This window comes from Polypterus senegalus, chromosome 11, assembly GCF_016835505.1.
Source record: "Polypterus senegalus isolate Bchr_013 chromosome 11, ASM1683550v1, whole genome shotgun sequence".
Classification (NCBI taxonomy): Eukaryota; Metazoa; Chordata; class Cladistia; order Polypteriformes; family Polypteridae; genus Polypterus; species Polypterus senegalus.
Window position 1 is genome coordinate 126215802 of NC_053164.1, and position 17938 is coordinate 126233739.

Sequence of the window (17938 nt, forward strand, 5' to 3'; positions counted from 1 at the left end):
GCCAACACAGGGCGCAAGGCAGGAAACAAGCCCCTGGCAGGGTGCCAGCCCACCACAGGGCATGCATCCACACACATCAGACACACACTAGGGACAATTTAGAATCGCCAATGCACCTAACCTGCATTTCTTTGGACTGTGGGAGGAAACTGGAGCACCTGGAGGAAACCCACTCAGACACGCAAACTCCACACAGGGAGGTAACGGGAAGCGAACCCGGGTCTCCTAACTGCGAGGCAGCAGCGCTACCCTCTGCATCACCATGCCGCCCTGTATTAAATTCTTTCATATGTAATTAATCTGTCACAATGTGTATTTCATCAAAATACAATGACAAAAGTATTACTGCATCTTGTTGTAAGTACACACACACTGTGCACAGTTATGTAAAATACACCCTGTCTTGTGTTTGCCCTAATGGACTGGGTTTGTAAATGACCATGAGTTGTGTTAAGCTCTCACTTTCAGGACAGTTGCTTGTAGCAATGGGAACACTTCGTCATTTCACCAGATTGTTTCTTGTAGATGTACAAATTTACAGAACAACTTTCTGTTCTTCCCACAATGTTTACTACCTGTCTTTCAGAATTGGTTTTAATATTTTAATAGCCTGATTCTGTTATGTAAACCTACAAACCTGGTGGTCCAGATTACTGATCCATAGAGTATCCACTGATACAGTATAGCTTTGTCCATTAGTTCAGATCTTGTAAATCCTGTGAGAATATCCATTAATGTTTTTTTTTTCAAAATTATCATCATATACCTCTTACGCATATGTCAAAATTTGAAAGGTGTCTCTTTAGTTGGTTCCTTACTCATTTTGCAAATCTCTGGTGTTCCCCTGCTTAGCTTTTAAAGTGAATTAAATTTAAGTAAGACAACAGCTCCCTGGGTATAATGCATTGTACACATGGCTCAATACTGGTGTAGTCTTTATGAAAATTCTTCCTATGCTTTGAGTCTGGAGTCCTGACCTTGCAAATATTTCCGGAAAAAGACTTGCCTAACCAAAGCAGCAGAGTTGGAGATTAAAGAAGGTTGGAGAGACATTAAACTTTACATTTATTATTGAGGGCAGCATGAGTGTTAGGTGTTGTAAGGCACTTCACTGACCAAACACCTCTCAAAGGGAACACTCTTTGAAAAATAGTGCATCAAGTGGGTCTGTGCACTCCCCTCACTTTTCTTCTCTTTCTGTTTCGAGTACCATGTTTGTCTCTTCTCCCAGGTCTCTGTAAGTCCTCCATTGTGTTGTGCCTTGAATGGTATTGATCCTCTAAGGTTCTGTTTTCAACTAACAAAAGATCAGATATGATATTATCACTTCTGCCAGGAAATTTTACTCTCTTTCATCTTAATGTGTCTCAAATAAGACATTTAAGGATAGCAACACCCAGATTACTTAGCAAGGAGTTCTGCTAGTGACTTGGGACAAACAAGACTCTAGATTAAGAATAAAATACCTTTATGAGTCTTTTCAAAGTTCCCTTAAGCCCTAAAGGGCAGTGTCTGCCATTGGGACTGGGAAGACAGCCATTCTGAGATTCCCTAGTACAGTATGTGGGACAAGCTGGATCACATGGTGCCAGTGGATTAGAGGTGGTGGTGCAGCTTTTTATAAGTACAAACAAGAGTTTCAATGGCCACAAAGTATTCTGGAACAATATGTGACATTATTATATGGAAATATTACTCATTTCAAGCTTAAAAGCGCCTTCCAAGCACTGACCCGACAAGCTTTGGACTGGGCAGTAATAGTAGACAAGGGTTCAACTGGCAAGTGAAAGGACAGTCCAAAGTGAGAAAATGAAAGTAGTGTTCTAAGAGAAATTGAGCGGGGGATTAAGGGAAGCTATCGACCTATAACCTTACAATGTACCTTGGAACCATATTGTCTACAATAGCCTGTAGCCTTAGATGTTTGTTATGTTACTTCCATTTCCCCTTGTTGTATTATACCTGTGTGTTTTAATAAGCTCTTCTCCTGTGTTATGTTGGATACCTGTGTTATTGTTTAGGTTCAGGGTTCACTTTTAAGTGCCCCTAAAATCAGCACTCCATAATGAAGCCATTATTAATATAACCAGGACACTGCCACATTCTGGTGCACCTGTATAAGGATTTGCTAAGCCATAAAAATCACAACAACACTTAAGCTACCTCTTGGTGTAGATTTTTTTAATTAAAGTAAAAATAACAGTCCCTGACAAACTCATTTGATTAAACTGTAAAGATAAGCAAAAACAATTATTTCTTTAGCACATTTTCATATGAAGGATGTAGCTCAATGTGCTTTACAAGATGTCAAAGAAAAAGTTACAAGAAAAGAAAAACAAATTAGAAATACAGTGCATCCAGAAAGTATTCACAGCGCATCACTTTTTCCACATTTAGTTATGTTACAGCCTTATTCCAAAATGGATTAAATTCATTTTTTTCCTCAGAATTCTACACACAACACCCCATAATGACAACGTGAAAAAAGTTTACTTGAGGTTTTGGCAAATTTATTAAAAATAACAAAATTGAGAAAGCACATGTACATAAGTATTCACAGCTTTTGCCATGAAGCTCAAAATTGAGCTCAGGTGCATCCTGTTTCTCCTGATCATCGTTGAGATGTTTCTGCAGCTTAATTGGAGTCCACCTGTGGTAAATTCAGTTGATTGGACATGATTTGGAAAGGCACACACCTGTCTATATAAGGTCCCACAGTTGACAGTTCATGTCAGAGCACAAACCAAGCATGAAGTCAAAGGAATTGTCTGTAGACCTCCGAGACAGGATTGTCTCAAGGCACAAATCTGGGGTAGGTTACAGAAAAATTTCTGCTGCTTTGAAGGTCCCAATGAGCACAGTGGCCTCCATCATCCGTAAGTGGAAGAAGTTCGAAACCACCAGGACTCTTCCTGGAGCTGGCCGGCCTTCTAAACTGAGCAATCGGGGGAGAAGGGCCTTAGTCAGGGAGGTGACCAAGAACCCGATTGTCACTCTGTCAGAGCTCCAGAGGTCCTCTGTGGAGAGAGGAGAACCTTCCAGATGGACAACCATCGCTGCAGCAATCCACCAATCAGGCCTGTATGGTAGAGTGGCCCGACGGAAGCCACTTTTTAGTAAAAGGCAAATGGCAGCCCGCCTGGAGTTTGCCAAAAGGCACCTGAAGGACTCTCAGACCATGAGAAACAAAATTCTCTGGTCTGATGAGACAAGGATTGAACTCTTTGGTGTGAATGCCAGGCGTCACGTTTGGAGGAAACCAGGCACCGCTCATCACCAGGCCAATACCATCCCTACAGTGAAGCATGGTGGTGGCAGCATCATGCTGTAGGGATGTGTTTCAGTGGCAGGAACTGGGAGACTAGTCAGGATAAAGGTAAAGATGACTGCAGCAATGTACAGAGACATCCTGGATTAAAACCTGCTCCAGAGCGCTTTTGACCTCAGACTGGGGCGACGGTTCATCTTTCAGTAGGACAACGACCCTAAGCACACAGCCAAGATATCAAAGGAGTGGCTTCAGGACAACCCTGTGAATGTCCTTGAGTGGCCCAGCCAGAGCCCAGACTTGAATCCAATTGAACATCTCTGAAAAGATCTTAAAATGGCTGGAGGAATGGGCGAAACTGGCCAAGGATAGGTGTGCCAAGCCTGTGGCATCATATTCAAAAAGACTTGAGACTGTAATTGCTGCCAAAGGTGCATCGACAAAGTATTGAGCAAAGGCTGTGAATACTTGTGTACATGTGATTTCTCAGTTTTTTTATTTTTAATAAATTTGCAAAAACCTCAAGTAAACTTTTTTCATGTTGTCATTATGGGGTATTGTGAGTAGAATTCTGAGGAAAAAATGAATTTAATCCATTTTGATAGATAGATAGATAGATAGATAGATACTTTATTAATCCCAAGGGGAAATTCACATAATCCAGCAGCAGTATACTGATACAAAGAAACAATATTTAATTAAATAGTAATAAAAATGAAAAAAATAAAAATAAAATTAAATTTGAAGAGTCGCATAGTGTGGGGGAGGAACGATCTCAGTCTGTCAGTGGAGCAAGACAGTGACAAAAGTCTGTCACTGAAGCTACTCCTCTGTCTGGAGATGACACTGTTCAGTGGATGCAGTGGATTATTCATGATTGACAGGAGTTTGCTTAATGCCTGTCGCTCTGCCACAGATGTTAAACTGTTCAACTTGAAATAAGGCTGTAACATAACAAAATGTGGAAAAAGTGATGTGCTGTGAATACTTTCCGGATGCACTGTAGGTAAATGTAAGAATAAATAAATGACATATCAAAAATAATAGATAAGAATAAAACAATATGCACTTCCATAACATAGATATACAGGTAACTGAAAGAGTCATCCTTTTAACTCCTAGACAAAAATACATCTTATTTCGGCTGTTAGGAGTCACCACAGCGGATCATCTTCTTCCATATCTTCCTGTCCTCTACATCTTGCTCTGTCACACCCAACTCCTGCATGCCTCTCTCACCACATTCATAAACCTTCTCTTAGGCCTTCCTCTTTTCCTCTTGCCTGGCAGCTCTATCCTTAGCATCCTTTTCCCAATATACTCAGTATCTCTCCTCTGCACATGTGCAAAACAACGCAATCTCGCCTCTCTGACTTTGTCTCCAAAATGTCTAACTTGTGCTGACCCTCTAAGGTACTCATTTCTAATCCTGTCCATCCTCGTCACACCCAATGTAATTCTTAGCATCTTTAACTCTGCCACCTCCAGCTCTGTCTCCTGCTTTCTGGTCAGTGCCACCATCTCCAACCCATATAACATAGCTGGTCTCACTACCGTCCTGTAGGCCTTCCCTTTAGAGCAGATAAAATAGGTAGTAGCACTGACCATCAGGTTTGTTTTCACTGTGCCTTCTTCATGGACCTTCTACATGTTTGCTTAGTGCTTTTTATGAATTGTTACTACATCTGGCCATTTTGCTTGGTAAAGCTAATTGTTTCCTCTCTGTTTTCAGTGTGTAGGCCTTGAGGACAGGGACATTCATTTTAAGTTTGTAGGGCACACTGTATGTTTGAAATGAGGTATTTATACCACATGCACCAAGAGTGCAGAAACAGTATCACACTGATTTGACTCCATTTTGTCCAGCTGAATGAGCTTCTTGTAGATAACATATCCTGTTAAGATTTATTTTGCCATATTCATTCAAATCGCCGAACCCAGACGTTTGGAACTAATGGGTGCAGTTGTTTGACTTTTGATATTTTACTTGATGATATGAATTGTTGTTGCTAAAGTTCACTTTGAATGTATGAATGTTGCTGAGATCTTAACGGAGTGTTATCGGATGTTCAGAAACAGATCTGCTTTTGACTATTAACTTATAAATACACTACAACTTTATTACTTTGTCAAGCATATTATAAAGGAAGAATGAAATTCATCCACCACAAAGGAGTAAAACCCCTCTGACACCAACTGCCCACTTCCACACTGCTTCCTTCACTTGGTAAATGACACCACTTGGATGAGAATGGATTATTTCCCCACAAGTTCTCTTTGGCGTGCCTTATTTTGATATGGAGCAGCACCACATCTACTAGTTGTGAGGTCTTCTTTTGAATTTATATGTTGGGTTAGTTACTTTGAGGGGAAAATTAGCAATCTAAAAACAGAACAGTAATATGATTTAGTTTTTTTGTAAAAAAAAAAAAAAAAACTCTTTCTATTAATATGTTATGCAAACATGATGCATAATATTGGCCATCTGTGAATTTCCAAACACCAGTCAGATGTGTGGTTAGTGGCTGAAACAGCAGGAGACTGCTCTGTGTCATATTAAAAGCCTACCTAGTAGCTCCTGCACCCAAAGCCATCATGATAATTCATGTCACCTCTAGACAACTGTCTGTTCTGGTTTTTTTTTATTATTATTATTTCTTAACCTTTATTTACTGATAGATAAGCTTGTTAAATGATCAGAACCTCCTGCATGTACAAAGGTACTAAGAGTAAATGCCACATTATTTTACAAATTAAGACTGAGTGGCTGGCACACTTTCAACCAATGATGTCACAAATTGCAGTCAGCTGTAATTTAAATGTGTTCTAGTAAGGTGTGACCTTGGAACTCTCAGAATCTTACAACCAATCAGTTTCTAGCTTCAAGTGCCCGGTGCCTCCCTTCCCCTCCTCATTCAGAGGTACCACAGTTATGACTGAAAGACTGCCACTTCAGACAGTGACAATCTAAATTAAAATCACTACTGTTCACATAGCGATAAATAAATAAAACTGTAGTAGAAAAAAGAAAAATAAACCTTGCTATTTAATAAAGTTGTTAATTTGCATTTGCTTTCTGTATGCCGTGGACGGGGGTGTAAGAAAATCAGAAGTGATATTTTCGTACCAGCCGGACCACCTTCTGGTGTTTGTTTTACAAAGAAAGACGCGTCACAGGAATTTGTTTCTTTCTGACTCTCGTGTTGCCAAACGCTGTCACATCCCACTTCAATTGCTACGGTAACACATTTTATTTTGAGCAGAGCTGTTCTCTTTTCTGTGATTCAGGTCAAAAAAGCATGTGCAGAATTGGAAGTCGAACACTTGCAGTATCACCAGTGACATGTGGCTCCTTGATTTTTCCCCTGAGAATCGCCAAACCCCTGCAGACATGGGTAATTAACGGAAGTGTGCCGGGGAGGCATGGTGGTGCAGTAATGAGACCTACTGCCTTCCAACTTTAGGGGCCTGGATTAAATTCCTGCTGTCATCTGTTTGTGTGAGACAATGTCTCTGTGGGTTTTTTAAATTCACTCCTGTATTTTAGAAATGAACATGGTGGGTTTATAGATGACTCTAAAAGTGTCCCAGTATGAATAACTGTGGAGTGCCCTGTGATGTACTGGTCTTCTATTCAAGAGTTCTGCTTTAAGCTCAGATATCTTGGGGAATGTAATAGAAGAGCAATATTTAAAAAAAAAATACATTTATAAAATGATTAAAACATAAGGAAAAACTGATCAAAAGGAGAGCTCAATGCATCAAGTAAGTGGCTGAAGCAGGGGGTGTCCTGACTAATAGCAAAGAGCATTAGATGGAAACATAGTGAGGGATGAGGCCAAGCAAAAGAGTCAAGCAAACAGAGAAAAACAGAACAAGTGACTAAACCAAAACACAAAACGAGAGTCAAAGTGTCATGAGCACAGCAAAGGTTCTAACCCTGAAGTCTTCTTGGTGGTACATTTTAGCTTCCTATACTGCTAGAAAGAAAATAAAAGTGAATCATAGTTGAGTGTTCTTAGATTCAAAGTAAGGAATCATGGGTGTGTGTGCAGTATCCTCTTTAACAGCTGAGATGTAATGGCATGATATGTTATATGACTTCCATCTTAAATGATGGGCAGCAGACATCCCAATGGTTAACACAGACAAAAACAAAATGCTAATAAGATGACATCGCAAATTAAACATTAAAACATCTATATATTCAGATATACACTATAAATTAAATAACAAAAAATCCTACATTAAGTAAATAAAATTGAATTATAACAGTAAGCACAACACAATAAACCCTGCAGGATCTCTGAGTCTCTATGAACTAAACCACTCCAGTACGTTGCCTGAGGATCCAACATAATTTTCAGGCCTATGAAACAGAATAGAGTGCTTATTTAACAACATAATTAATTGTAGTGTTTGATTAATCCAAAATTATTAAAATGTCAATAAGAGCCTGAATTAATGCTGTTTCTGTACCATGGCTGGTGGGTGTGAAAACCAGTCTGAAACTTCTCAGGTAAGTTGTAATGAGTAAAGCGACACAGAGTGTGTGCAGAAAGTATCTTTTCAAGTACTTTCCAAAAAAAGGTATATTTGAAATAGTTCATAATTATTGCATGTTTGGGACTAGCTGTTATATTTTTTCATTGTGGTCTGATAACTGACACATTTAGTGCATTAAAAAGAGTGTCAATCAATATCAACCTAATACACCTAATGTTAACAGTGGCTGCTGCCAGAATAGTAATTGTGTTAGGATAGGGTCGAAGGGACAAGTAGTAGATTTAAAATATAATTGTTAGAATTTCCTTTTCTGTTCTAAAGTCAAGATTCCTAAAGGTTTGGAAGGTGATTTTGAAATGAGTGAATCTCCAATTGTAAATTTTGTCATTTAAGAAGTTCATAAAATCTGTCTTTCTAATGTGTGTAAAAATGTTGAATGGCAGTACTGATTTCCCATTTGTCAAAGGTCATTATCTAAATGTCATGTCACTTTAGGCAACTTCTCTAGCAATTTTCAGTCATCACCTTCATTTACATAATCTTAGTGAGTGGGAACGAGTCAGTGATGCGCTCCTGTGAACTTGCAATGTAACATACCCAGCGACTCACTCCAACAACTCCACGACTTGCTCCTATAAGATCAAACAGGTTTGATTTTGTCTTTAGGCACCGGGGTGGACACAGTGTGCATGAGAGCTGATATCCAATGAATGCTCATCCGGAAGTATAATTCTTATAATATTGTTCCACGGAATAAGGACCATAGGTGTTTTGCACCTCACAAACAGAAGAGAAGCTCGTATGTCTGATGTCTAATGTTTTACATTCCTTAATAAAATAAAAAAAGGCAAAGATTGCAGCCGAAATTGCCATACCTGTTAACTCTTCATACAGCAACAACTCCGTCAGGCAACATACTATTGGCTGTCCCAAAATGGAGTGAGCATGACACATCATAAAGGATTTTGGCACCTAGGTGAACCTGTTGTATTTGAGAGAAGTTTCAAGTTGAAAAAATAAGCAACAGTTTCAGAGATATCTTATCTAGATGAGAGCCTTCATCAGACTGACTCCAAGATGACTGCAGAGCAGGTTTTCTGGGATGTTACCCAGAAGGGTCAGGTTCAGGAGGAAGGGAGCTGAAAGTTAAGTGTTAGGTGGATTGACTATCAATCATCCATTCGACACTGGCAGGAACAGAAAAGGCACTGGGCGACAGCACCACCCTCCGATTTGGAACGTACCAGTTGTTGAGGCCTGAGGTTGTCTTGCCATGCACACTTGTGTGACAATGATCAGCAATTATCAGTTGTGTAAACTGAGACAGTCTAGCAACAAGATCAGCACCTTCCTTCAGTGACTCTGACATTCCCAACAACTGGAAGTCATGTAATGTGACATCGGCTTAAACAGTACATTAGAATACCTATTTTTTTTCCTTACTAGTCTGTAATAGTAGTTAATGGATTTAAAGAAGAAGCTTTGTTATACATTACCTTTTAAAAACTGACTATACTGATTGGAAACATGTAACTTTAGTTTCCCTTTATCTACATTCTAGATTTTGATACCCTTAACTTAACAAGGGTGGATTTCTTTGTGCTCTAATCACTTTTGCTTTGAGTGGGCTATGATAGCTAATGGCTGTTTCAGTGATCCATTGTAATTACACCTTATGTCCACTGATCTATACTGTTTTCCAGAACAAAGTCTGACTTTGAGTTTCTTGCAATACGATGATTTTCAATAACAGATAGGTTGCCTAACCAGTATCAGTCAGTAATTAAACAATGGTCTAATGATTAAAACGAAACAGGATTACTTCTTATTGTTTTTCTAGTCATGACATAGCATTAACTCAAGTTCCTGCTTACTGTGCTGCCTCACAGCCACAACAGTGACAAAATAATCACAACAGTACAAATCATTCACAACACAAATACTAATGTTCTTCTTAGATCGTATTAAAGAATCTTTCAAACTACAACTCCACACTCTGGCACTTGTGGAGAGCCACGATAAATGTCAAGATGAATGCAACAGTTAGCTGAGGTTCTTGTATTTCATGTGCTGTCTAAGTTTGCAGACTATGGAGTGAAGAAGATTCCAGAAGCTCACAATTCAAGAATCCCAGGGTTAAGCAGGTTAGCCACTGTGCTCGGGGTCTAGTAGTTATAGGGTCCTAAGACATTTTTTGTCACAGTATAAAAATTCAAATAAAAGCAAACATGTATAATATAAAGGGAAATGGAGCAATGCAGTATAGTATTAATAATAAAAAAAGTATTTTATAAGCAGTTTATATGATTGTAAAGTTTTTTGAATACACAAATCACAGTGATGCATTGAATGTTAATAGAACTACATGGCTACTAGTATTGATGGTAGGGAAACTGAATTTAAGAAGAGATAGGAACAATTAACAAGAAGTCGAAGGAAAACAGAAGGGACAATATACAGAGAAATGCAGTTAGAAAATTAATTTCAGTGTGCTAAACTGAAATGGAGACAAAGAAGTCACCTTGCATTAGGACAAGAGTCATACATGTAAGGCTAAAGCTACATTAGAGTGCCTCAAAAATAAAGTGGTGTAATGTTCAGGGCTGGTTTGTGTCTCCTATCTGAAGTGGTTGCAGTAAGTCTCAGGCTAAGCATGACCCTGAATGGCAGTAAACAGGTTTAAGAATGAATGCATGGACAAATACAAACCTGGGTGTCCATGAGCTGTTCTGTCATGCCAACAAATACTCAGTCCAGTTCAGTTAATTTTGTATATTGCTTTTCACTGTGTGCAGGCACAGAGCGCTGTAACAAGTCCGAAGGTAAATGCGGTTACAAACTTTACTAATTACTAATCACATAATTATTACACATAAAAACACAGTTATTCTGTCATATTAACGTCAAATGTGTGAATATAATGTGCAGGCAGCATTTGTATATGTCTAGGACCAGAATGATCACATGAACTAAAAATATTGTTAGGACAAATACTAAACATTCCTCCACACATTCTTTTTCCAAACCTACTTATTCAATTACAGTCACATGTTTGTTTCCTGCCTTGCCACACAGGGCGTGTTGGCTGGGATTGGCTCCAGCAGACCCCCGTGACCCTGTAGTTAGGATATAGCGGGTTGGATAATAGATGGATGGATGGATGTCTTCACTATTGCATCACACATTTTGGAAATAGGCACTGTGGGATGGAGAAAGTGGTCTGTAGACTGCTACCTGTTCTGTAGGTGTCTTTGTGAATAATTCTTGAATAAACTGCCTGCTCTTCACCTAGGTGTACATTTGCAGCCAATTATAAAGACAACTCTCATGTTTCATCGTGCACCTCAGCATCACAATCCAGGCATAAGTACTCATGACCAGAGTCAACCTTTCTAGAGTTCGAATATCAGTCATTAACCATCATTTTAAACCCCTAGACTCTTCCTTCATCAACACCATTTATTAACTCTTTGAGGGCTGAATATTTTTTCTAAAAAACTCAGTTCTCTGAGAAGCATTCAAAGAAATTGTTTCATACATAAATCAACATAAAGCATTTGTTGCTACGTGCCGTGGCTGCTGTTGGCACATATTCTGCATCTCTGGCAGCAATGGCTTCATGGGGTACCTCAATGGACAGCAGGGATGCACGGTGGGCCTGCTGCCTGGCTGTCTTAGCACAGCAGGTGAGTGGTTGGTGGTGGTCGCAGTGTAATGCAATACCTGGTGGTCCTTCCAGGTGAACGCTGCTGTAGGTGCATCAGCTACATGAAAGTGTTCAGTACCACAATCAGCTGGGGACCGATCAGATGATACTGGTACCTCACTTTCGTCCATCTCCAGATCACTTGTATCAAATTCAGAGTCCTATTCAATGAAATTAAGTAAAACGTCAATGGCGTATTTTGCTTTGCACATTTGCTTTGGTCTCTCACAAGATGTCGATGTCATTTTAGAGGTTGTTTGCTCTTCACTGCTCACGCACGTGTAGGGAATCGAGGTCAAATCAAGAAAGCTATGTAACATTCCTTTTAGCAAAGAGAGTCAAACTAAAATGTAAGAGCAAGTTTTGTCACAACTTACAGCTAAGTACCATCCTCTACCCCTGAATTTTGACAAAAATCAACATGAAAGAGTTAAAGAAGAACACAGGAGAGCCCAGAAAATGACAAAGAATTGTATTCTATAACTCCTAAAGGCATCTAGGAGGGGTACAAGGAATTTGGAAGACAACAAGCCTACCAAGAATCACATCTACAAGGTGCACTAAATGTGCATCAGCGGTGGCATCTTTGCAGCCCACCCAAAGGTTAAATACGCAAGCCACACAATATTATCAGTCATAAGTCACAGTAGCAGAAAGTGAAGTTACCTTTTGTACCAAGAGGTCCTTTGATAAGATCTGGGACCAGATAACTATTTGGTTGAAACTAACTTGTTTGCTTGTTATAGACCACTTGACAGGAAATGGATCAAAGTCCCCTAACTGATGGTCGGAAAGCATATTTCTGAATAGGGCAAAGTTGGGCAAATTCATCAAGACATTAAGTGTACCGTGGAAGCACAGAGTGGGATGTTAACTATTGATTTCAGTGCTCACAGCATCGTGCTTAAGGCATAAATGGATTTTGTTATCTCAGATTGAGAAGCTTATCTATGCTGTTAAGTCTCATCTATAATGTGCTCTTTTCTTGCAGGAAACTGGAACCTGGAAGGCTTCATCAAGAAGTTCAGCCTGGGTTCTCCACTGGCATCAACACAATTCCTGACTCAAAACTCAAATGACTAATCAGATTAGGCCCATCTCACGCTGAGGTCACTGCCTCCACAAAGCATGAATCTTTTACTATGGTGGTGTCCCTCTATCCCAAAAGAGAACAGTCCTCCTCTTCAAGCTTTTTCATCATCCTGCCCAACGCCTCTCACCAACTCCGTTGCAGATTGTTTTTCTTTACTTAGCACCTGATTTTAAAAATAAACTGTATTTTCTGCTGCAGATCCACAGCCTGCAGGTTTGATTTTTCTTTGCTGAAACATGTAGGAGTAATTCTAACGTAGCTGAGCAATGCCCAGTGGCCGAGGCGGCACAAATCCATACACACAAAAAGCTCTCTCGCTACTATATTTAGTCAGAACAGCAGCGTTTGATATAGTGCAACAGGATGGCCCTCAATTCCATCTTGACCAGCATAAAAGGGGCCAATACCAGCCAGCTAAAAAACAACAGCTACACTTCCAAAGGACTACATCAATAAAGCCCTGCACAGGGAAAGCATCAGTCTCAAAAAATGGGATAACTTATAAAATACAACATGCAGTTTAAAATAGCATCAAACACTAATATACATCAAATAAAGCATAGTGCAAACCAGCGGGGATATTGAAATAAATCCTTATTTTATAGAATGTCCACCTTCATAAAGTGCAGTTAAAAGCAATTCAGAAAAGTCTTACAGTGGGGATATGATGTTCTTTGGAGGCACTATGGGTGACAATGGGTGGAGAAGTCAAGATCGCAGTGGTCACAAGTCTTTATTTTACTGAGCTTACATAGTGAGCAATATCATGTAGTCCTGAAGAAAGAATCAGAAGCCACAATGCAGTCAGACATTACTGTGCCTTTATAAATGCTAGCCATCATGAGGTCCTGTACTACAGTCTTGGCTCAAATACACATTTTGGTCAACTGGAGGAATCCTAATACACCATCCATAACTCATTGGGCAAGCCTGTTCTACAACAGTGCTGCCCAGGTTCTGTCCTAGGGTGCCTGGTGGCTGCAGGTGTTTATTACAACCAGTTTCACAATTAGTATGTCATTCTTACTGTTAATTGATTTCTTTGTTTAATGAGCTGTCCTTTTATATTCTTATCTTCTAAAAAATGCTTACATTTCCTTTTCACCCATAAATTACTTTTTTCTGTAGAGGTTTCTGCCTTAATTGTATCCATATGCGGATACCATTGAATGGAAAAGGAAAGCAGTTATGTCACTGCTACCAATGTTCCCTCTAAGCTGAGCGCGTGAGCGATCGCTCACACAAATTCAGAGCGTTGCTCATACTTCCCGCACGATCGCTCATTCCGACGGTGTCACTCGTACTTATTGCGAAAATTGGTGCTCATAAATTTTTGGCTTAAACAAAATGTTGCTCATAAACAATGTTTTTTGCTCACTCTATGCTACTCCTTAGAGGGAACATTGACTGCTACTACATCCACCTGTCTGCTAATTTGAAAAAAAATGTTTCTTAATGAAAAGTAAAAATTCCAAAGAAGTCATTACTCCCCTTTACCATTCAGTGTTGTCTGCACCCGTGTCTGCACTGCTTATTAGTATTCATCAGTGTTGGGATACAATTGCAGGTTTGTAGATTTTAGGGTCATTAATGTCTCGTGTGCAGAGTCCAGTGAAATTCTTAATTGCATGTGATAATCACCACGATTAGTGAGTAGAACTACCTTACCTCGAAACTCCTGTATTCCTTACCTGAAAAATCTCAGAACAAATTTTACAAAACTATCAATCATTGGGAGACATATATCTGTAAGGGAACTATCTCTACAGAAAAGGGTAAACGGAGCAGAAAATTTCAAACATTTATATTTATGAATTTCTTAGAACTATTTGTAGAAAAGATCATTATTTGGTTGATACAGTATATACAAAATATATATGCTCAAAAAATAGACTAATAGAAAAGTCTGGGCCCCAAGTAAACTTAGCTGCCACTATTGACAATTCTCAGACTGACTTGGGCCAATTTAGCGTCGATCACAAGGCCCACATGTGCCTGTCATGCACATCTTTGGGGATGTGGGAGGAAAACCAGAATACCCAAGAGAACACCCGGGCAGGCACAGAAAGTACGTGCAAACTCTACACAGGCAAGGCACACCCTTGGGTTTCAAACCCAGGAAGATTCATGAGGCTACAACTCATCACACTGTGCTTTTAAAATGTTACAAAAATATAAAAGAAATTAAAATTCACATGTGTTTTTGTGTATGCATGACTGGGATATTAGATGTCTCAGTCTATTTCAAAAGCCAGATTCAGCTTTACATGGGTGAAAGACAGAGTTACACAAGTACCGTATATACTTATGTATAAGTCGGGTCTTGAAACCTGAAAAATCAATCATAAAATCAGATCCCGACTTATACTCCCATTCAAAAATGTAGCACTTACATTTTTTTTTTTTTAACATCTTCTTGCCTCCTGCAATCTCACATCATTTTCTCGGACACATCAAATTTTGTTGCAGCAGCGCAGTTACCAATTTCTTTCACTTCTTCAACGACGTTTAATTTAAAAGCTTTGTATATTCTTGTGATCGAACGCTCCATCGTAGATAAGGGATTCTCTTATGAAAAAGGTGTAGGAGGGTGTGAGATACAAAAAACACAAATCAGTGCAAACATTGCTTTGGAATAGTTTGGGTATTCTGGCAAAATAAAGAGAGAGAGAGAGAGAGTTTAGGAGCACCCACTGATACAACGCATTACCGCACCCACATAGAAGAAAAAGGCAGTGTGCTCCATGGTTACTCTCTCAGGTAGCCGTTAGCATATCATAATCCAGTGTACCAATGACGTGTGTTTTCCACATTCCACTTATATGGCTGACATTGTAAAATTCCAGAAATTATACATTAAAATCAAGTCCCGACATATCCACAAGAGAACATATCAGTGGATATACTGTTGTGGCCCCGGCCGGGGCGGGAGCCCGGCCGGGACGCCCAGGAGGACGTGAGGAGGGCTTGTGCCTCCTCCAGACCGCGAGGCGTCCGTCCTGGTTCTGTTGGGGCCACGGGTTGAGGGCATGGAAGCCCTTCCCTGTAGGGGCCCGTGGTCACCGCCAGGCGGCGCCCCGATGCCGGTTTATCCCGTGCGGTTGCCGGTCGGGGCAGGAGCCCGGCCGGGACGCCTTGGAGGACCGGAGGAGGGCGAGTGCCTCCTCCAGACGGAGTGGGCGTCCGTCCTGGTTAGGCAGGGGGCCTCGGGTACAGGGCTTTGAAGCCCAGCCCTGTAGGGACCCGTGGCCACCGCCAGGCGGCGCCCCGGTGCCTAATTATCCCGGGAGCCCGCACTTCCGCCACACCAGGAAGTGCCGGGGAAGACTTTGTGTGGCACCCGGAGAGCTGCCAGGAAGACAGCCGACACTTCCGCCACGCTTGGGCGTGGCTAGAGGCGGAAGCACCTGGGGCTCATCCGGGGCATTATTTAAGGGGCCGCCTCCCTCCAGTGATTGGTGGAAGTCGGGAGGAAGCAGACGGAGCTGGAGAGCGAGGACGGGAGGCGGCCAGGACAAAGGCACAGAGACTGTGGGCCCTGGACTTGGGGGAATCAGTGCAGAAGGCACTGGGGTTTTGTGAGTGTGCACTGGACTTTTATAGTGTAAATAAAGTGTGTTGGGCAAAAATATGCTGTCCGTCTGTCTGTGCCGGGGCCAGGTTTCACACTGTATATGGTATATCCAGTCTCACTATTACACTTATTTAGAATTCCCAGTTAAAATTTACTTATTTGGCTAATGCCTTTATCCAAGGTGATTTACAAAGTTTGAGATGCAGCAGGTTTCCTTCTCCTTTTTTTTTTCCTAAGTGGAGCACAGGCAGGTGAAGTGACATACTCATGGACACAGTGTCAGAAACAGAATTTCAGCCCACACCATTGGGGTTTGAAGTCCAAAGCTCTCTGTTTATACATTTTTCCAACATTTTAATAGCTCAGTGTGAAGCATTGCAGCCTCATGAATCATCCTGGGTTTGAATCCCAAGGGTGCTCCTTGCCCGTGTAGCGTTTGCATGTGCTTTCTGTGCCTGCATGGGTGTTCTCTTGGATATTCTCTTTTACCTCCCTCATCCCCAAAGATGTGCATGATAGGCATGTGTGGGACCTGTGATGGACTGATGCTGAATTGGATTAAGTTGGTGTGAAAATGGCATGCCATTGCATTGTTAAAAGGTGTAGCTAAGTTTACTCAGGGCTCAGATATTTCTAAATTTTTACTCTTTGAGAATATATATTTTATTATTGTGAAAGATTTAGTCCAGCCTTTTTTAGTACACTTGATTTTCATGTCTCGGGCATCTTCACTCAGTGTGGTCGCAATGAATTGCTCAGAACAGGTCACATAGCCTACCTGTGTTCCAGCTGTAAAGCTGTTCTTGTAAAGTGCTATATAAAATTAGAAAGCCATTTTTTAAAACGTCAGGAAAGGATCCTCCTCATGTCCCCTCTGGTAAGAACCGGAGGGCCTGAAGCTTTGCTTTAGGTCTGTGTATTTTTGCTTTGATGAAAAATATCAGCCACTTAAAAAAGACAGACAAGAAAATCTCTTCCTTGTTCCAAGATTTCTGCACACCTTTGGCAACTGCATCTGAATTACTGATTGTGTTGAAGTGTTAAGTGTTTTTTTTTTTTTTCCTCCCAAATTGGGTTCAAAATGTTTTTGATTTGCGCTCACAGAAGAATGCCAGGCAGCTAATTATCCAAATTAGCTTAAATGAGTAGCAGTTTACTTGTTTTATATGGAACATTATTTTACAGCTGTAAAACATGGCACTCAACAGGAAAATGAATCCAACTGAAGGCGGCAGCCAAGCTCAGTCAGTGGGCTTGTTTTCCCAAGCGGCAGGGCACTTTGAGAGTTTCTAGGTGACATTTTAGGAAGTGGTCTTGGTGATTTGTGGTGGGCCTTTGTGCTCACCAATTCTAAAAAAAAAAACCCTTAACCCTCAGTCACTCCTTCCTTTGTGTCCTCAAACCAATCCTAAATGCACTGACTATACCTTACTGCAGTCTGCTCCATCTTGTCACTGCATAGCTTATTGATAAAAAAAGTTCAATAGAACATCTGTAATGCAGCCAGTGCTGCTGGTTCAACAAGATTGGAGGTAATGGCAGTGACAGTGCTCAGCAGTTCCAGCATGCCTTTCAATCTGGTTTACAATTCAGCAAAGGGCCATCTCCAAGTGCAATACAATACAATTTATTTTTCTATAGCCGAAAATCACACAAGAAGTGTCGCAATGGGCTTTAAGAGGCCCTGCCTCTTGACAGCTGCACAGCTTTGACTCTCTAAGAAGACAAGGAAAACCTCCCAAAAAAAACGCTTGTAAGGAAAAAATGGAAGAAACCTTAGGAAAGGCAGTT

General features: G+C 40.6%; 1 protein-coding gene across 1 annotated transcript in view; it reads left to right on the plus strand.

Moving 5' to 3' along the window:
- Positions 1 to 12772, plus strand: part of LOC120539495 (phosphatidylethanolamine-binding protein 4) — a 620910-nt gene extending 608138 nt beyond the window's left edge. The window contains exon 7 of the mRNA XM_039769605.1: positions 12472 to 12772. Coding sequence (XP_039625539.1) covers positions 12472 to 12563 — 92 coding nt within the window. The 3' untranslated portion in view covers positions 12564 to 12772. The remainder of the gene's footprint in view (positions 1 to 12471) is intronic.
- Positions 12773 to 17938: the final 5166 nt, after the last annotated feature.